The 21,559-nt window shown below is 41.5% G+C and overlaps 1 protein-coding gene across 1 annotated transcript in view; it reads left to right on the top strand.

Annotated features, from left to right (window-relative positions):
- The window catches only part of LOC140549628 (protein diaphanous homolog 1), a 126,494-nt gene extending 113,381 nt beyond the window's left edge, over positions 1–13,113 (top strand). Inside the window, exons 26-27 of the mRNA XM_072673377.1 lie at positions 3,025–3,114; positions 11,855–13,113. Coding sequence (XP_072529478.1) covers positions 3,025–3,114; positions 11,855–12,042 — 278 coding nt within the window. The 3' untranslated portion in view covers positions 12,043–13,113. The remainder of the gene's footprint in view (positions 1–3,024; positions 3,115–11,854) is intronic.
- Positions 13,114–21,559: the final 8,446 nt, after the last annotated feature.

Below are 21,559 nucleotides of genomic sequence, written 5' to 3'. Positions count from 1 at the left end.
GAAACTTGTATATTATATGTATTTATTACACACAGACTGATATATTTCAAGTGTTTATTTCTTTTCATTTTGATGGTTATAACTGACAACTAATGAAAACCTTACATTTTGTGTGTGCGCGTATGTATATGTATATACGGGTCCAGCACAATAAAGTGGGCATTTAGATAGATGTGAGACGGTTAGGAGCGCCAGTGAGTCAGATGTGTGTTTCTCTTCTGTGCATTAGATTCTCAGGTAGTTCACAGTCTGGCCGGTGGGCGTCAGTATTGCTTGAAAAATAGGAGCACTGGCTGCATCTGCTCACACCAGGAAGTGTGTCAGTGGGGGTGGGGTGGGAGCGTCCCACACATAGAGAAGGCAGATGTCCTAATGGGATTGTGCTGTTTTGTCCTTGCATGACCACACACACACATACACACACACACACACACACAGTGTGCTTAGTGTCTTGAATATGATGTGTTTTATGTGCTGTAAATTTCTCACACGAATACATTTACAAAAATACAATGGACTTCAGAATCAGAATGCAGCTTAATAGAAATCTGGGTCCAAGCCCCTAAGCCCTAACCGGAGAGCAATGGTGACATAAAGAGCATAAAAAAACTTATATAGTGTACATTTTACAGATTTGCAATAACTGAAAAGTGACTAATCTTTGCAGTATACAGTGTGATCAGTGTGTACAGATGGGACAGTGTTATGGATGTTGTTATGTACAGTTATGACAATATATGCATGCACAATATATGCTGTATCTGAACTGCCTGTGAGTGTTTGAATAGATGAGTCACCATGAGGGGTGCTAGAGCCTCACAGATAAGGCAGTGTAGATGTGCTTGATGTGTTTGCTGAAATGTCCATTAGGGGTGCTACAAGCTCACAGATGTGGACAGAAACCTGTTTGAGTGACGTCCCAAAGAGCAGATTCCCTAATTATATTATACAGCTTAGTAGAGCTTAGCAACTCGTGTGTTGGGAGTAAGCTGTGTCTGTACGAATGCTATGCCGAGTGATTAAGACGTTTTCTGCTGCTGAGAAGCATATCAAATAGCAAGGTCATTTCTGCTTACTGTGAAGTAGTGCAATATACTCTGTGCATATATTGCATATCTACAGTATATTATTACATATACTGCATATCTATAGCCTATTACATGTACTGTATTTGTACAGTATATTACGTATAATGCACATCTGTAAACTACATATACGGTATATGTATATTATATATCACATACACCAGATGTCTACAATATTTAGTATGTATACTGCATGTCTGTTACATACTGCATATGTACAGTGAATGAATATTTATACTGCATGTCTACAGTATATTAGTAGCCTACATATGCTGCATGTGTAGAGTATATTAGTTTACATACTGCACATCTACAGTATATTAGTACATATCACTGTCCAATGAAAAACATCTCTCCATTTTGTCTGTTTTTAGTTTTCTCTATTATTTAAACCTTGTAGCTGCTCTGTACAGAGTGTAAATAAATCTGGATGAATAGACCAGATTACCAGAAATATTTTTCAGTGGACAGCAACAATATACTACACATCTACAGTACATTTTTACTTCTATTCATATAACCTATATAATTATACCCTGCTTGTCCAGCTGCCCACTATTGTTTCTAAAGTTTCCATTATCCATTGTAAAATTTAATTAGCATAAATTACAAAGTAATTGTGAATTCAGTTCATAATTCAGTCTAATTTCAGTCTTGCCTGTAGGCTTTTCTGTATGTATTGACATTAGAGCAGCAGTATGTCGCATAAGCCTTCCAACAAACAAACACATACAACTGTGTGGTCTGTGTGCCTAATTCTGCTTTACCCTGTATTTGGAGTAAACAGTCATGTCTTTGTTCTTCAGATAGTTATGTAGATTTGTGTGTGTGACACTTTGTAGATGAAATTAAAACAGAAGGTCTGAGGTTCAAAATAAAATCAGGGTGACCTAAATTAGTTCCCATGTAGTTTGTATGAGAGTTCTCTTAGTGGTGTATAAGGACTGCAGGTGTGTGTGTGTGTGTGTGTGTGTGTGTGTGTGTGTGTGTGTGTGTGTGTGTGTGTGTGTGTGAGAAAGAGAATGGATTCTCTTTTTATGTGCTGTGACAGCTCAGACACAAAGCCATCTGGCACCAGCTTTACAGGGGATTATAGCCAGTGTCTTCTGTATATTCTGTTTTTTGGGTGGTGATTTTTGTGTGTGTGAAGTATGGAAGAGCCAGGTCAAGCCTTTTTATTATTGTTATGATTGTAGTGTGTGTGTGTGTGTGTGTGTGTGTGTTGTGGATGTTAAGGGATGGTGTGTGAGGGAGACCTCTGACCCCTTTCTGATCAAAGAATCAAAATGGCCATAGTGCTTTGCTTATATATATATAAGTTCAAAATATGGAGAGACGGGGCTTTTGTGTGACTGTGATGATATGTACTGTATTTCTACACTATATAGTCAATCAGATTTACCCTGCCTGACTGAAAAGTGGGTCACTGCCCTTTTAGGTTAATGTGACATCACTCTGTCTGTGAGACTGGTGACTTCCTCTGTTCGTGTGCGTCATCACATCCGGTGGGAGAGATGTGTGTGTGTGGTGTAGGGGGCAGTGTCGTTCCAGTTTTCATTCACTCTCAGAATAGAACGGTTCTGTATGGTAAAGTGAAGATCAGCCCAGTTGTTGAAAATAATAGCTTGACTTAACACCAGTAACATTGAATGGACGCTAGTAGCTGTTCATTAGCACAGTGTAATTTGACTAAAGCTAATTGGGGACTTAGCTTTGGTAATTGGTTAGTGTCATAGCTTTTTACGGGCAAGGGTAGACTGCATTTGAAAGTTTGTGTGAGTGTAGACCTTAATATGTGTACATTTTTGTTTGTGTGTGTAGTATACTTTATGAATAATGGAGGACTGTATGCATGCATGTGTGTAAAGTAATAGCCTTTTTTGTTCTGGGTGACCATGCGAGGACAGTATGAATACATTGTGTTCTTTGTGCTTTATAGATGGCGATGAGACCGGTATCATGGACGGCTTGTTGGAGGCTCTACAGTCTGGAGCTGCTTTCAGGAGGAAGAGGGGACCACGGCAAGCAGGTAGTGCATCATATACTTTGAATTAGTGGTCTGAATGATCTGAAGATCTACTCTGGTTCTAAGTCCCCAGCCCTGTTTTAAAAGTTAGGCCGTAAGCATCCCAAAGCCCAGCAACCAAAATTTTGACATGTAGTTTTATTAACATTTAGCATCCATCAAACATAGAAACCAAACTGATGATATAAAAATATAAAAAAGTAATCTAGTGTTAGTCTTAAACCTATACAATCTACAGATACTCTTAGAGAAGCTTATTTAGAAATGCTCTAAAGACTGTTTAACTATTTAAACAAAAAGAACATGATTTATCAGTGACCCCAGATTTAGTCACATGTTTGACATTTAATATGTGCTTGATTTGGGTACTACTAAAGATGCTAGGGTAACATTACTAACAGACATTCAACTGTGCTGTCACCAATGTCATCTGGGTAAATACCTGCTCAAATCTTGAGTGGCGCAGCCATCTGAGCTTTGATCCCATCATCAGGAGATCCCACACCTGTCAATGTCCAGGAGTCATGGCCTCACTCTTTAGGTGAAATGGCCCTCCCTTTCACTCTGCCACTCAGCATGATGCCAGTCAGTGCAAGTGTTGGTTAGCTAATGTAGCAGAACTGTCAGTTGGTGTTCTCCTCTAGTCATGTTGATGATGAAATGTTTCAGCTACAATGGAAACTATATACTATGTAGTATTCCGCTTCTAAACTGGACGGCACTGCGTACTGTACACGCTTTACTGTGAGGGAAAAGTTCTGTGTTGCTCTTAATGGCCCTACCCATTCAGCTCTGTTCAGATGTTTTTTTGTCTTAATAGACTACAGTACATCATACTGTGATCTAAATCACAGTGATTTATATGTGCAAAAAAATGTGCTTATATGTGCTTTGTTAGCAGTGTTAGCCTAACATCTCCTGTTCTTAACCTAAGAAGCAAACTTCAGATACCAAACATGGTTGTCATTTGATTTATTACTAATCTGTTCATTTAAGGGCTTTATACTGTATGTATAAATACAGTATGTATACACAAACACTCACGCACACAGATCTGAAACATTATTTGATGTCCCCTGCTGTCTTTGCCACCTGTGCTGTGCTCGGGATTTTGGTGAGTTAGACTCATTTGCACCAGTGCTGGGGGTCAACGGAAGCAGGTGGGTAGTGTAGAGAAATGCGGTGGGGGGTTAAAAGCTGATTAGCACATTGGTCTGAGAGGCTTATTCATCCTCTCCTCACTTTCTCAGTCTCTCTGTTCTCTTGTAGTGCAGTTTATTCTTCGGTGCTGTGGACCTTCTGGTAACACTATTTTGAGTGGTCCATCGTAAATGTTTAATAAACTTTTAACTCCTTAAGAATATAAGTAATATATCAACTTATCAATGAAGCAGCAGCAGTGAAGCATCTGAATACATTAAAGTAAAATATCTTGAAGATGATCTGTTGATGCATTACTGACATTAAGTAGATTTACTGTTGATATGATGCATCTGTTAAGCAAAACCCAACCCAAAACCTAACCCTGGCCTAACATCAGCCTACGCTCCAGTTCCAGACCTGAGTTAGCAGCAGGTCTGTAGGAGTTTGCGGGGGATATTGAGATAGTCTGTATTAGACTTGTTAGATGATCAGTGATATCAGGTGAACATCTACAGATCTGAACTTGGACCCTCTAAAGAAAGGGAAAAACAGCTGAATTCACATCATTAAATCATCATGTGTGTGGTTTTATTACTGAGTGTTTATTTCTTCTAAGAAGAACCACGTCAAATAAAGTGTCACTGGAGTTTTGCCTGCTTTCTGACTTTGCTCAGGGCAGCTGTTTACTAAGGCAGTTTTCACAATCAGTCTACAGATGGATCTTTTTGGAAAGGAGTGGTCAGCTATACACTTTGTTTTACAGCATAACTGTGACTCTTTAAAATCCATTTAACATACATTATTTACAGGTACTGTCTATTTTACATTTTTAACTTTGTATAATAAATTAGACCAAGTGCTTCATTTACAAACTACATAACTAAGTGTGTGTGTGTCTGTGTGCGTACGCATGCATGCATTTGTGTGCATGCAACTGGATATCTGGCTGAATGAATCCAGATGTGGAAGAGTGGCACTTGTTGAAGTTCTCTTGCTCTCTCGCTCTTTTTTTTCCCCCTCTTTTTTGTTCTTTCTCTCTCCTTCACCCCTTATTCTCTCTCTCTTTCTCTCTCCCCTCCCCCACTTATTTCGCCCCTACTTATTCTTGCACTCCCTCTACAGTTTACTCCCTCTCTCTCCCCAATTTATTTTCTTTCTCTCCTCCCTCTCTCCCTCATGTTTTTTCCCCTTTCTTTTGCTCTCTGCTCCATGTTTCCAGCTTTCCCCCCCTTGTTGAATTCCTTCTGTCTCTGGTGCCTCTCTCTCTCCAGTGTAGCTGTTTTCTAGGGTCTTCTTATGCTTTCATTCAGGCATAATGGGAGCAGCTAAAAATGGACATGTGAAATGGAAATGTGAACCCTGGCTCTGCTAAATGCCAAATCTATCTATAATTCAACCTATAGCTGGCCAGGTGGGGTGAAGAGGGTGCGCACTTTGTAGCAGTCAGTCTGAGCTGCTAGTTAACCAAGAGCTGTGTAGTGTGATGATGCAGATTACTTAGTATTTTTTGATGATTAAGCTTGCAAAGTTTGAAGCCACACCAACTGCAAATATCCTAGATTCCTTCGTCTTACAAATAACAAAATATGCAGAGACAGTTTGCTCACTTTTATACTGTCTAATTTTACCACTCTGGACCAACGCGTTTCACCCAGCAGGCAACATCACCCCCTCACCTCCCCACCCCCGTCGCATTACACATTGTGTGTAATGTATAGCTCCTTGCCTGTTGTTTCTATTTTCATCAGTTGTTTTAAAGGAAGCGGACGCTGAGGCTTGTTTGTGTGCTGCTGGAGTGACTCATGGTTAGTCTTATATTTTTAGCCTTGCTGAGGAGGTGAGACAGCCATCTCCTGATTCCCTATAACACAGCACCTCTGACTCATCCCAGCATATGCCGCAGACTACTCCCTGTTACGCACGAGCACACACACACACACACACACACACACACACGCTCTCATACTTCCTCTGACCCAAACTTCGACCACCTAGCCTATTAAAATATAGCAAAACAAGCACCCCTGCTTTCTCAGAGGTTACACATCCTGCACATTCCAACAGAACCCCACCCTACACCACCATATCCACATTTTTTTTTGCTGTCTCACACACACTCTCACACAGGCACAAGAATATTCTTAATGGCAGCCACGCCCACAATAAAGATGATAAATTCTCTACTTGCCACATGATTATCCTACACAGGGGCACATTTGTGCATACTCTCACAAATGTGCACGCACACACACTTGTGGCTGGCTATATAGATGTTAGATGAATAGAAGCAGACTGCAGGCATGTGGCCAGGAGTCAGCAGATGGCCTTTCACCTCTCACCCCTGACCGAGCGTAATGGCAGCGCAGCCAGTCACAAGAGAGGCTCATATCCCCCCGCAGCTGCCGAGTTAGTGACAGAAACACACACACACACAATGCTTAAATGGACCTCCAGAGTACTCCGCACTCACATTCAGTAGCACTTACTCACTTTGTGTGTATATCAGTGCAGTGTTGGCTTGAGCCCCTCCTCCAGCAATTCCACTAACCTTCATCTGACTGCTTATTATGACTAGTCAGTCTACACAGTGATCCTCTTCCTGATTCACTTCATATTACATAATAAGTGAACATAGTTTGCTATTTAGTAGTGTGGTTCAGTTCACTTTATAGTGAACACTGTGTGCTGTTGATCCGACACATCAGAGAGGCTAATCCAGTCAAAGAAGTGGCAGGAAATCTGTGACCAGTCTGACTGATATTGCCCTTAATCCCATTTTACTCCAGGCACAGTAAAGGCGCTGTGCCATGACGGGAGCAGTACGTTAGTCAGCAAACATATATTGTTTGACTTATTTTAGAGACATTCTAGAGGTTTCTAGGCAGAAACAGTATAAAATGCAGTTCTATTAAGAGGGCAGTAAGCATCTCAACAAACAGCTACTTTGGAACTGAAAGTATTTATTCAAATTCTGTAACAATATAAGCTAGTTAACAAAATCCAAACATGCAAGTAGCAATGAATTCTGCTAATTAATACTCTAACCGGCTTAATTCTGATATGATCTGTAGATGATTTTTCAGTATTGTAAAACAACTCAGAGTAGCTGAACTCTGTTCACCTTGCTTCACCATGCCCACTTTCAAAAGCTTGTTTCTTCCGATTTTGTGTTAGAATTTCTGGTCATTTCATATCAAATGGTTTATGGTTGTATTGTATTAAAACTGAATGCAGTCTGAAGTAGGCTACTGCAGTATTTTCGTCTATGGTTGAAGGCGCTAAAACATCCACCCAAATGTCCATACATGTCCATGCATGGAAATTAAGGTGAATGGTTAGAAATAGTTGCAGAAAATGATAGGCTGCATTTCTGCCTGTCTCCCTGGCTTGTGGGTGTGGAGATATATATGTGGTGTACGGGTATGCACATTTGTGTGCTTGACTGCACTTATTCTTGTCTTTAATTTATACACACATCTGCTGGGTCATGACCTGCCAAACAAAGCCCCTCGACACACTCCTACCACCAGTGACCAAACACACACACTGCATTACAAAAGAGTCTGACTCAGCCCTGCTTTCATATGCCAACATTGATACCTCATCACCAACCTTCTTCACAAAAGAGTGAATGCTGCAGCCTAGTTGGCCACTCGGAGACACATGCTTCTGCAGTGCAGCCAAAACTCCACACACCTTTTACCCAGCACGACAGAGACAGAGAGCACCCGCCCGGAGACCTACCCTCTTATCTACTGCTGAGGGCGCAATAATCATGCATGCCTAATGACATTACGCACTTAAACACATGCAATGAAATGGACTGTCATCTCTTCTGCATCCTCTTGGGGGTGCTGGTTACCTCAGATCTGAACCCATGCATGTGCTTCATAACACTGTTAATCTGCAAGTTTGTTCATTTATTTATGTATCGTGAAGGTGGCAGTGAAATTAAGATTAAGGTCAAGATTAAGATTAAAATCTCTTAATGTTTGATCTCAGAACAGTTTTAGAAGGGAAAAGAAGAAGAGATTGGCAGAGAGAGGTTTCTTGTTTTGTTTTGGGAAGGATTCAGATTTGTCTCTTATGTGGGTCGTTTATGTAAGTTGTAATTATTTGAGACTGTGTCAGTAGGGTAGCGTGTGCTTGTTTTTCACCTTCCCACAGGCAGGGGAGAGAAATAAAGACGTGAAAGAGTCAGACGAGAGGAAGGAAATGAGACGGCTAATTAAAAATCACAGCTGGTCTTATCTCCCATTTTCACAGGTACAGGAGGTTACTGTGGATGTGAGTTGTTGCCATGGAGAGAGGCTATGTTGGGATATACTATGTCCCATAGAGGAAAGCAGAGAAATTGAATAGAGTCCAGAGTTCAGGAAGGTCACACTTGGGAGTCACAAGCTTCTTTAATAGAGCTGTAGAGCACAGTGAACTTTGACCAGGCCGTGGAGAATGTGCTTCAGTCAATAACTCTGTAGTAGTGTTACTTACTGAACACCTCAGTGAGATGCTGAGTTGGGAAGCATTAACTCAGCTTTGCCATGGTGAACAACACCAACCACACCATTTAATGAATCTCCTAGTCATTTATATAAATGACCACACAGTCTTATTCAGGTGTTCAGTCAGACACAATAAGAGAAGATCTCAAAAATGACACTGTATAGTCAATAATATAATATTAGTATAGAATTGTACTTATTGTATTTAGATTTACCAAATCATGTCAAAGTGCTTTACAGAAATCTGTAAGACAAAAAAAAAACAAATAAAACATTACCCCTCAATGTTAAGGAAGAAATTTTGGGAGGAACCAAGACGCACAAGGTGGGGATCCCATTGTTATGCACTGGCATACTGATATGTCATTCATTTGCTTAGTAGTAGTAATAGTCAAAATGCTGAATCATGTATGTGTCCAGATCCTGATATATCAGGATGACACAAATATATGTAGTTTTGAAGAGATGTAGAAGAGTCATAGTTTAGTACCAAAAATCAGTCAGATATGGTGTTGTCTCCACCATCCACAGTTTCAGATGATTCCAGTTAAACCAGGGAATGAAGAGTCTGAGTAAAGGAATGTTCTTTTTTCAAAACTGAAGATTGAAGCTCATTGAAGGGCTGACCCACCACTACCTGCAGGGTTTGTTATTGGTATCACTGAAGCTTACTGAACTGAGTTTAAGTGTGCCTTTTGCGGCTCTCAAAAGAAGCTGTCGTGTGCCAGTGTGACAACTATCATAGTGGTAACAATAATGTTTCTCTTGTTTAATTTGTAAATAATTTAACTCGTCTAGTCGTATGTTTAAAGGGGGAACCCCCCTACGGTAGGTGAGCACCCAACCTACAGATTCTACATTTCTACAGACAATTACAGATCTTCATGGTCATTGCTTTCAGACCATAAGAATAGAAATTTCAGATTCATACTGGTTTAAAATCCCACCATCATTCTATCTTCAGGTGAAACTACACCAGCCATAGTAAGGCTCTCACGCTCACACACATCCTCTAACTGATTTTTACTTCTCCAACAGACTCAGTCCTGTCCTTATCCCAGCTCATGTTGGACACAAGCCTGGTAACTGTGTGTGTGTGTGCATGCTGTAGTCAACTGTACCCTGCAGTGTTTGCTGCAGACTATGTTTGTTTAGTGAACCATGAGGCTTTGTAACATCAATGGCAGTTTGGGTGTGTTCCTGTGTCTAAGCCAACCGGCCATTGAGTTTTATCCATGGTTTACTTTTGCATGAGTTTTTGTGTGGTTTTGCATGTATGATGGCTAATAATAAGTCATGTAATACGATGGTAAACCTTGACAGAAGAACATACAGGAACTGTTCTTCAGAGCAGACAGAATCCATGATTTCTAAAACGGGTCCTCAACTGTTTCCATTGCATTATTATATTTCAACAGTTCTTAGTGAGAGAAAAATCTCCTGGGCTGGTATTAGAGAAAGAGTCAAATTCAAGTCATCCAGCCTGTTGCAGCCAGCATCACCATTAGATTTTCCATATCTATGAGTTGAACTTTCCTGTGTTCTTTTTTTTGGGGGGGGGATTTTTTTTTGAGTGCATCTTGTACTGCAGCCATATTTCCATTGTGTTTTGTTGTTCAGTAAGAAATGATTTGTAGAGGTTTCTTTCACTATTATAAGCAGCACTTGGTCCTCTATCAAGGCATATTTGTCTTCACTGAGACTAACGGGGCATTCTACATACCTACTGTGTTCTGCAGTTAAGTCTTTGTGACGACCACTGCTGAAAATATGCTGATAAATCTGCCCTGTCTGAATAGGTCAGTGCAGAGCAGTACAGTTTTTTGCCGACACTGCTGAGGACTGAGGCTTTGCTTTTGTCTAGAAAAATGGAAGCCTAAAGGTGATGTGAATTTTTCCATGGAAACATTCCGAGCAATGCCGCATTGCAATCAGCGGCCGTAGTCTGAGAGAGCACAATTGGCTGTGCTTTCTCTGGGGGGTTAGATGGCACCTTATCGTCATCACTCATAGAGATGTTGGCGTCTGTTAGCTGGTGCGTGGAGCTGGGGACCCAACACTTTCCTCTGAGCATGTCAGCTGCCCGACAATGTTTAAAAAGATGCTGTGGCTAGGGGGACCTTCCGAATAGGTGGGTTAATTGGCAGTACCAAATTGGGGGAAAGGGAAAAATTTGACGGAAAAAACATTATTAAAAAGAAAAGCATTTACAGTAGAAAGGATTTTCTGGAGCAGCCACACCATGAGTGTGCATCAGCTGTAGATACCTTGAGTCAACTCTGGAGCAGCACTGGATTCCTTTTGACATTTGTAGTCCAGTGCTAATCATCCAATATCCGTACCTGACCTCAGTAGTGCTCTTCTGATCGAATTCAGTCTTTACAGCAGTATTTCAGTTTCTACAGCAGTGGTCATATTTAGTATCTTATTTCGGGTGAATGGAGTATGTTAGATTTGGGTTGGAGGTGAAATCTGCAGTAATGGAGCTCTCCAGGAGGAAGGCTGTAGACCACTGGTCTACTGTATTGCTTTTCCAGAAGGCTATTACTGCAGAACTGTAGAAGTGGGACAGGCTCCCTATTAATGGCCTTGATTTCAGAAGATTATTGACTTGATCTAACAAGGTCAAAACATAAACAGACTGACTTCAAAACGTTTAGTTAAACCATTCTTTACACACTCTCAGATCTTAACACATGCTAATACTAAAAGTAAGTGTGTTTGTTATTCTAGCCTTGATCTTGTTTTGTGTTCAGATTACCAGCTTAGCCTGTGTTGTAAGTGTTAACTGTAAGTTATAACTGTTAGCTCAGCAGACACTGTGGACTGAACTGAATGGTTTTCCTTAGAGATGCATGTGGTTTTATTTAGAGGTGTACAAAATAAATAACTGAATATCAGTGCTTGTGGAGGATATCATGAACTGAACACATTAGTCAAGCCCAAGCTTTTGACCTTCATCCTTACCAGCATGATCTACAGTTGTGTTGCTGCTAACTGGGCATTATCAACAATTTAGATAATGTGACCCTCTGAACACTTATTAATCTATTATCTTTTTTCTCCTCACTCTATTTCTCATGCACTCTCACTCTTAGCCAATCGAAGAGGAGCTGGCCACGCAGTGACGAACATTCTAGCCAAAGAGCTGCTGCAGGAAAACACCCCTTCTAGTTCCGGGGCCAAAAAGAAACGATTGGAGAGTGAGACCAGAAAGGCAGAGCCAGTGGAAGACACAGGTTCACTGGAGGATCTCTTAGAAGACATTCCATCAAGGTCCAATTAAGAGCTTATTAGTCCCTGTTATTTCCTGCTAAAGGAGCTAGGGGTTTGGACACATAGTGCTTGGGGGCCAAATGTGCACCATACCCTCAGGTAAAGCCTTCATGGCCAATATCACTGTGGAAAAGGGGCTCTGTAGGCTTTGCCCCTCACTGGAAGCTTGTAGAGTGCTGCCACCACCCTGCACTCATCCACTGCCCTAATGCCATGGTCATTTTCATCTATCTCACTCTTGTTCATTATCTAAGGTAATACAAACAGCCCAAAGATTTTTTTTAGGTCTTTTGTAAAACATTCATCATTTGTCAAGGGATGGATCTTATTACATTCCCAGTACATTCCTGCATTTGAAGTTAAGATTCTTACTGTCGCTGTGTTCTGTCCTTCTTGTCTACACAAAGGGCTTTGCCTTTACTGTCATTATTGTTTTTTTTTTTGTTTGTTTGTTTGTTTTTTTCTAGAACCAACTGTACTTACTATGCAGAAGATACTGTATGCAAAGTGTTTTATGGTGGATGTACGGTTTATATTAGCACAAGCAAAATAAGAAGTGCCAATTATGTGTGCTTGAATGCATCAACACAATAGCAGTGTGCCTTAGGTGGAAGGGTTAACCAATCACAGGCATTCTTTAAGTTTAGTTCAGTTCCCCTTCACTTGGGTGTGTGTGTGTATGTGTGTGTTACTGGGTTAATGAAGGTCTGGTACCTCATCACAACATTTCCCCCCTTTATGTTCTGCTATTTCTGACTTGTTTTATTTTGGTCCAAAAGAGGCTCTTGTTGCAGATCTCATGACTAAATTTAGACTAGTCTGTCATTATGTCACCACAGTGATTGAGCCTGTGTGAGTGTGTGTGTGTGCCCTCTGTAATTACTGTACCGTCTGTTACTGTTATAAATTTTGCATCTCATAAACAGAGCTGTTTTCTGTGTGGGTGTGCGAGCGTGTGCATTTCCGTCCTCTCGTGTTTGTATGTATGAGACATGTATGTATACTGTAGCCTTACAGCTGAGTTTAATACACCCTTGATGACTGCCTCCAAACTGCTGCAACAGACATATTCCCCCCCCCCCCCCCCCCCCCCCCCCAGCAGTTTCAGTTGGTTCGTCTGTCGTGTCCAAGAGTGATTTGCAGGATATGCAGGAAAGCTAGAGCTGTGCCCAAGCTCACCTGTCTCAACTGCCAACTGCTAACATGACTGCAGCATCCAGAGAGCCTTTCAGATGCTGGCATCTCCATTCTCTGCCCTGTCAATGGCCAAATCAGGGGTAAGCTCTCAGTCCTGCACAACATGTTGGGACAAAATATGCAGAGACAGTTTAGCCAACATGATTTTGAAGGTGCTTTCTGTGACCTAGAGATGTTGTTGGACCAACACTTGGAATTTTGAATTTCTAATTAACTTGTTAGCATATATTAACAGCACTGGAAGGCAAAAAACACTGGATGTGAAAGTTAGGTGTGTTGGAAGGAAGAGGAGGACTACTATTGATGCTTACCATTGATCAGATTGTCATCAAAATCCTGAGAAGGAAGCTTCCTTAAACTGGTTAGTACTGTATGAATGCAGCTGTAATGTATGTGAGTGTGTGCTTGTGTAAGACACACTGCCCAAGCATTTTTTTTTGCATGGAGAGCACTTTGCGATTATGCTGCGGAACATTTAGCCTATAACTGCAAGTTTCTCGGCTTGTTTGATTCATCCTGACTCTCACTAGCTTTCCATTTGGATTTTCCTCATTCTATATAAATTGAACTGAACAACCTATTTTTGCCTTTCATTTTTGCAGTTACCAATAATTTGCATTAGCAACAGTGTTAAGATCTTGGGCCATTGCTCATTATACCATGAGGTCTTCTTTGATGCTCTAGCTGGTGAGATTCAGGCTGTCTTGTAACAGGCCTATGTTTAAATTTTGACTGGCCAGGTTTTGGCTAGTTCAGAATGCTGATCTCTGCTGGAGTTTATACGTGAAGGCCTTACGGACCTTCACTGCACACCTGAACATTCCTTTTCAAAGTTGTTACTTCCGTGAGTGCATGATTGGCTGGTGTACATGCTGGGGGAGATTAGATCACTGGAGAACAGAATGCCCATGGCTTGCTCTTTGTTGTTTCTTTTTTTTTTGTTCTCTTTATTTTTAAGGATTTTGTTTTCTATACAAATTTTTATTGCTGATTGTTTTATTGTATGAGTATTGTAATAAGAAATGCAATTGATAATGTGTGTATATTAAATTGTCTTTAGAGAAAGGAATGATTCCAATTCTGTTAATCCCTAAACCCTTGCCATTAAAATGTCTTCAGTAGAATCTCATTGACTTGTGTGTTCATATGAAAGAGAGTGTGTGTAAAGCACTTGATGAGTTAATAAGATATTCTGCAGTATTTAGAATGATGATAGTACACTATATGTCCAAATATTTGTGGGCATCCCTTCTACTGAATGCATTCAGCCATGTTAAGCTGCATACATTGCTGACACAGATTTCCAAACATGCACACACACAGCATGTCCCCTAATAGAAGTATTGCCAATACAATAGGACTCTCTGGAGCAGATAGACATGGACCTACTGCCACCATGTCTAATGCCAAGCATGGGCTATAGGGGGGTATTAACCTTTCTAGTAGAAAGCCTTGTCTGGACAGTAGAGACAGTTCCTCCAAATGAGGACAGTATTTCAAAATTCTTATTCCCCAATGTGCATTTAGGAGAGTGGAGGTGCTCCGCAGGATGGAGGTGCCGTGGGAGGTCACCAATGGGTGAAGTCATGTCCTGAAAACAGATGGAAAAACAAAAGACCTACAGTAACTGCAAAGCTCGACAAACTTCCCTTGTCAAAGGAAGCAAGCAGACCTGGATGAACCAGTAGGCTAAACGTGCCTAAAAACGGTCATTACCAGAGATGGAAACCAATCCAACAAACATTCATTAACTCAACTTTGTGCTCTCAAACTTTACCCTCTGGACATGTTCTTTGCTGTGGTGTTCGGCCTGCTAGCATATTTATATAAGCCTAACTAGCTGCCTACGTGTCCATAATGCAGCAATTAGTCAGAATAGCAGCTTTCCTCTAATGTTTGGTATTCTGAGGATCTGTAGCCGAACTAGTTAAGCAAAGGTTAGCTTAGCAAATTGGCACCACAAAAAAATGCAGCTTTTTTTTTCTTCCAACAGCAGTTATTTGATCTGAGTCATTATTGTCAAACCTTTATAAGTGGGGATTCTCTCAGCCAGACTTGAGTGTGTTCTGAGGTGAGGAGATTATCCTGCCAGCTAAGCTAATGCTAAGGCTAAAGCTTCTATCTCCTGACTCAGAGCAGTTTAATGAGACGCACAATGAGATGACATGGAAGCTACGTAAGCGTAGGACCATCTGTGCTACTTGCTCTACTTGTGACTCCCCACCCCAGTAATACCATATGCCGTAGTCATACTTGGAGACGGTATGAGAAAAGTGGAAACTGCCCGACCCAACCCTACCTGTGAGGTCTTCTATGCCGGACCTCTATTTTTGCCATACGTGTGCCCTTAAAATACCTCAGCAAATTCTTTTCCACTAAGTGAGCAGATCTGTGGTTAGCGTTAGTGCTGTCTTGTTCCAGTGTCAGTTTAAGTAATGTAAGGCCTACAAGTATAGGAATGGAAATGTGTGTGTGTGTGTGTGTGTGTGTGTGTGTGTGTGTGTAGGGTGCCTTGTGTGGCCAAAAAGAAAAAATGCAGCTCAGATGTGGAATGTCCTCTGGCCTAATCCCAGGAGCTCTGTATTCTGAATTTTATTCATATAACTTCAGACTGTTCGAACACGAACCTATTGAGTGCAATAACAGTTGTTTCGGCTGTTAGGACAGTCAGCTTACGGGACAGCTGCTGCCTGCTGTCCTTCCGTCAGTCTCTTGCTCTCTCTGTCTCCTCTTTCTTCTCCCAACACATTTCCGTTGTGGGTTGCCAATGTTCCACAGCTCAAGCTTAGACAGAGAACATCCTAGTCCACGGATTGAAGGCATTCCTCTGACGTACACATATACACTTTTTCGTTCTCTGTTTCTTTCTGCTGTTTATCTCTCTATTTATTCCACTTTGGTTTAGGAGGGGTGGGTATATCCTCATAATGAATTGAAGCCACTAACCAAATGTATTTAAATTTATGTACTTGTTAAGAATATAACATTATAACACAATATAACAGTCATTTTACTTCATGCTTGTCATGCTTCTTCTGATTCTTCTTCTTAGGCTTCTTCTGATTCTCCTTCTCACAGCTGGGAGAGACAGACAGAGAGGGAGGAATGTTGTATTTCCATGGGGATATGGGAATTGTCCCACTAAGAATAGAACAAGGCTCATCCTCATGCTGCTTATTGTGACCAGAGGAACACGTGTTAAACATCCATCACCATAACAGCCACCACAGTGTGTGTGTTCCTTAATGGTTAAGTTGGTCTAGATCTTACGTAGCATGTTATAGAACTCATATAGAAAATGTGTGTGATGGAATTCTTTCCTCTTCAATTCAGACTGAAAATTAGAGGTTATTTAGAACAAAATATTGTCTTGTCATGTTTTGATCTTTCAGGTATGTTTTTGGTCACTGCCTAATGGTATATCCACCTCAGGTTAATGCCTCCGCAGCGAAGTGTTATGTTGTGTACGAAGGCTCTTGGAATTATTATTGTGCATTTGATGTCAACAGCAGCACTTCAGAATCAGAATCAGAATCTCTTTATTTCACCAAGTATGTTACCCATACAAGGAATTTGTCTTGGTGAGAGCAACACGCATGACAAGTAACAAAGAAACACAGAACACCGTCTTAAACTAAAGGAAAATGACACTAAACAATAAATAGGGTAGGGGATAAATTAAAAAAAAGTAGAAAGTACTAAAGGTAATAAAGGTAATAAAGAGCTGAAAAATATATTTACAGAAAAGAAAAGGACATCTGTACAGGTGTGCAAATAGTCATAGTGCAAAATAGGCAGAGTGCAAATAACTGTTCAGTCCGGTTTGGTACAGTTCAGTTGTAAGTTTAGAGGTTTACAGTGGGAGGTGACCACTGTGATTGAGGAGCGCTACAGCTCTGGGGAAGAAGCTGTTAGCATGACGTGTTGTGCTGGTTTTGATGGACCGCAGTCTTCTACCCGAGGGGAGTGTCTGGAAGAGGAGGTGTCCAGGATGTGAGGGGTCAGATGTAATCTTGCCAGCCCGCTTCCTCATCCTGCTGGAGTAGATCTGCTGAAGTGATGGCAGGTTACATCCTATGATCCTCTCTGCTGTCCTGATGATGCGCTGGAGTTTGGTTCTTTCTTGTGAGGTGGAGGAACCAAACCAGATAGTTATGGAGGCTGTGATAATGGACTCGATGATCGCTGTGTAGAACTGGATCATCAGGGTCTGTGGCAGGTTGAATTTCTTGAGCTGTCTCAAGAAGTACATTCTTTGTTGAGCTTTCTTGATGATGGAGATGGTGTTTTTCTCCCATTTCAAGTCTCTGGAAATGGTGGTGCCCAGGAACTTGAGTGACTCCACCATTGATACTGCAGTGTTGTTGATGTGGAGGGGGGGAAGGGTGGGTGGATTGCGTCGGAAGTCCACCACCATCTCTACAGTCTTTTCTGTGTTTAGCAGCAGGTGGTTGTTGCTGCACCAGGACACCAGCTGCTCAATTTCCTTTCTGTAAGCAGACTCATCACCGTTGGCTATGAGGCCCACCAGAGTGGAGTCATCTGCAAATTTCAGGATCTTTACAGCTGGATCTTTGGAGACACAATCATTAGTGTAGAGGCTGATGGAGCTTTAACAGCACGACATTCTCAACCAGTGACTGTAGAAAACGTTTACGCCTCGTTTCCATTCCCTTCCGTTCTATAGAAATAAAGTCAGAACTGTCAGTCATGTTAAATTTGCAACCAGCGTCTCAGACTAGAGGCAGAACCAGACTTGCCTACTTATTTGGTAGACCCGCCCCGTTTCCCCAGACCAAGCATGTCTCAGACCGCCTTCACTGAGCTTACAGTGCAGAAGCAAAGTGGATTTTTCCCCTGGTTTCCTCCAGCCATGGCTGTCAATCACATCATTCCTAACCTTGCCTAAAAGACAGCTAGAGAAGAAAATGAGATTGAACATGTTTACATATGGAAACATATGGTAATGGGCAGAGCTACATATTTTACTGCAGCCAGCCAGCAGAGGTACTAGAAATGTGCACTCTGCATGTTTACTATAATCAGTGGTCTTAACCCACATTCCTAGTCAGTAGATATAAAGTGCTTCTGCTGTTGTCTTGTTTGACTATTGACTTTAATGCTCTGCTCTATAGTTCTGGAGACTTTATGAGCCCAGGTCCATCTGAAGTCTGTGTTTCTTCAACAGTGTTCCTTGGCGTCCTTGTGTCTCTCACGCTCCTCCTCAGCAGACACAAGAACAGGCTCTTGCTGTTTCTTCCTGTTAGGTTTCTTCCAGATGTTCCAAGCCTTCTGATTATTGCACTTAGAGTGCCTAATGGTATGTTGAAGCATTCATTCATCTTTGATAGAGCTTGCATGTTCTATGTGGGCTGATACTGTAGCTAGCTCCTAATTTCACTGTCCCTTTGCTTTCCTGTTAGCACTGGATGCACTTTCCTCATTTATAAGTTTTGAAGTGTAATGCTCTAAACCCTCACCAGAGCAGCCTAAAATATCCAAAACTATATGTGTAGTTGTGACTGCAGTGCTGACAGTTGTTTGGCTTCTGTTAGTATTCACTTGGTAACATACAGTATTAGGAACAGGTTTGTCAGTGTTATATGGCAACCTTATGTATTTGAGGATAGATCTATGACATAAAGTTTCTGCAGGAACTGCACTCTCTATTTAAAGTGTGATTGCAGCTCAGCAGTGATTGGGTGCTTAAAAAAAGGGCTGGTCCAAAAGCTCCAACTTTAGGCTAAAATGTGGGTGCCAAACATTTTACCCAAAGGACGATGGTTCCAAAAGCTCATCCAAAGTGTTTGGCTAACAGGGTGGTGACTAAAAAGTTTGGTGCCAAACCTTTTTGCCCAAAAGCTTATCAAATACATTAGGCTAACAGAGCTAGCCACAGACCTTTGGCCAGAATGTGGGGCGACAAAGCCTTTGCCTAGAAATTCTTCCAAAACATTTGGCCGGAGGTGCTTCCTGTCTAAATACTATTGGACCTATTTAAAAGCTATATACAAGCCCAAATGTCATCAACATTATGCATCACTGAAAGTTAGAACGGAGTCAATATTTATTTTAAATGTGGCCTGCATTAACTGGACAAAAAGCGAAGGGAAGGACATTTAAAGACATGAGGTATTTACATAACACTCCAATACTGGACTAATATATCCTAATGTTTGTGGACATTGCTTCTTCTGAAAATAAGTGAGTGCAGTAACAGCCTCTGGTTACTGGGTAAGGTTGGAACATTGCTTTGAAAATTTTATTGCATTCAGCCACACAGTCACATAAGTGAGGCCTTGTACCAATGTTGGATGATTAGTTCTAAGTCAAAAACATTGCAAAGGTATTGGATGGTGCCCCACAGCCCATATCCATTGCCAGGACCAACATCCATGGCTGAAGTACCCATGAGCAAGGCAACTAACACCCCCCCACTCACCAATCCCCCCCCCCCCCGCCAAAAAATAATTTGTTCCATGAGTGCAATCCGCTGTCCACTGTTGTGTGTGTGTGTGTGTGTGTGTGTGTGTGTGTGTGTGTGTGTGTGTTCTCACTGCTCTAACTAGTGTAAGTGTGTGTGTGTCACTGCCACTGTCACAGATGGGTTAAATGCATAGGTTGACTTCCATTGTACTGCTAAAGGGTGCTTAATCTGGATCTCAATCTTCATCAGATGAGTAGCACATCTTATGTGAATTACAATTCAGGAGTAAAAACTATAGAGTACGGGAAAGAAGACTCTACCATAGGCAAAGCTGAAAAACTTCAAATTTGATGTCCAAAAAATGTATCAACTAGAGTTCCAGTTGACCATCACAAATGTTAAAGCTTTGTGATATGCACTATGATGCCGGTTGAGTCTAAAGTCTGAAGGAAGCATGACCTTCTTTTATATAGTGGAGAACCACAAAATAACATGATGTGACAACAAGACACTGCACACCGCTCATCAAATGATGGCTTGGGGTTGAGGGATGAGGATGTTCACATAATTCCATGAACAGCCCGTCACCAGATTTTAAAAACAGCATTGAGAGCTTGCGTGACTGTGTTGGAAAACATGTGGAAAAGAAAACTCCAACCGTTATAGAAGGTCCGAGGACAGCAGTGAAGACTGCAGTTGTCTTCTCTTTCTAATTGTGCCTTCATTTCTACTCAGGTCAGTTCTAGAGATGCTGCTGGTCAGTCACAGTGTACCACTGCTGCTGAGAGATGATATAGTGGCTAGAGAGAAGTGTGTGTGCTGACGGCCTAGTGGGGGTAAGTAGTAAACGCACAGCATGACGGACGAGGAAAAAGCCATAAAGTGCAGAGAGATCTAAAGAACAAGGGAAGGAAGCGAGAGAAAGGAAAGAACTGAAATAGACAGACAGGCATAATGAAATGATTAGTGCACTGACTAAAGAGAAGCCAGGGGATGAAAGAGTCTGAGCGAGTTCCTTTGTTCAAGACAACCACAGTAGAGCAACAGCTGTGCGACTGTGCACATACAGCCATTTGCTGAGTGTTCGTGATTGTCTTTCAGATGGAATTGAATGGTAATGTTTTGCATCTGTAATAATGGTTTAATACATCATTTAATAGCGCATTTGTATCTGTTTAGATTGTCTTTGTATATTTTGCTTATTTACACGTCAGCTCTTCATTCATGACTACTCATTAATCCTTCAGTCTCTTCTTGTATCCCTTTTTTCACTAATTTATTCTCTCCCTCACTCCCTCCATCCCAGTTATAAGGTTGTTTGTGACAAAGAGCACAAAGCGGCAGCGCATAATTGGCCGGATCATGGCCAGACGACACAATGACAGCCACATTGATATAATAATGAGCTCTGAGGAGGCAGCCGGCCTATCCGAGAGCCGGGCTTTGGTTCCCAGGCCTGCCCATTGGCTGGCTGTGTGTGTCTGTGGTCTCCAGGTAGCTGGGCCAATGTTGGAGAACATTTCAGCCTTTCTGAAGGGGTGGGGCTACAGAGTAGAAGAGAGAGAGAGAGAGAGAGAGACTAATGTCATACCCATGACTCTCTTCTCCTGTCTCATTGAGTTTAATGTCCCTTGAGAAGTCCCTGTGTCCCTGAGAAATTCCCATCATTCTTGCTCTGCATTTCTTGGAAGTTTGCTGTAAGAATGTTGCCGCTGGCCCTGGTTTTCCCTCTCTAAATCTCCCTCCATCTAGGCTTTCGGAATTAACTGCTCCCATCCCTGGTTCTGTCCTTCTAATTCCTTCCTTCTTTCTTCTAACTCGCTAAAGCTTGAACATAAAGTAGTCTACTGAATACACTGTTTCTCTCTCTAACAGCTTGAGACCACCTTTCTCCAAAGCGCCT

The sequence above is a fragment of the Salminus brasiliensis genome, chromosome 2, assembly GCF_030463535.1.
Source record: "Salminus brasiliensis chromosome 2, fSalBra1.hap2, whole genome shotgun sequence".
In the NCBI taxonomy this organism is placed as follows: Eukaryota; Metazoa; Chordata; class Actinopteri; order Characiformes; family Bryconidae; genus Salminus; species Salminus brasiliensis.
This window is presented reverse-complemented; position numbering and strand designations above follow the sequence as displayed.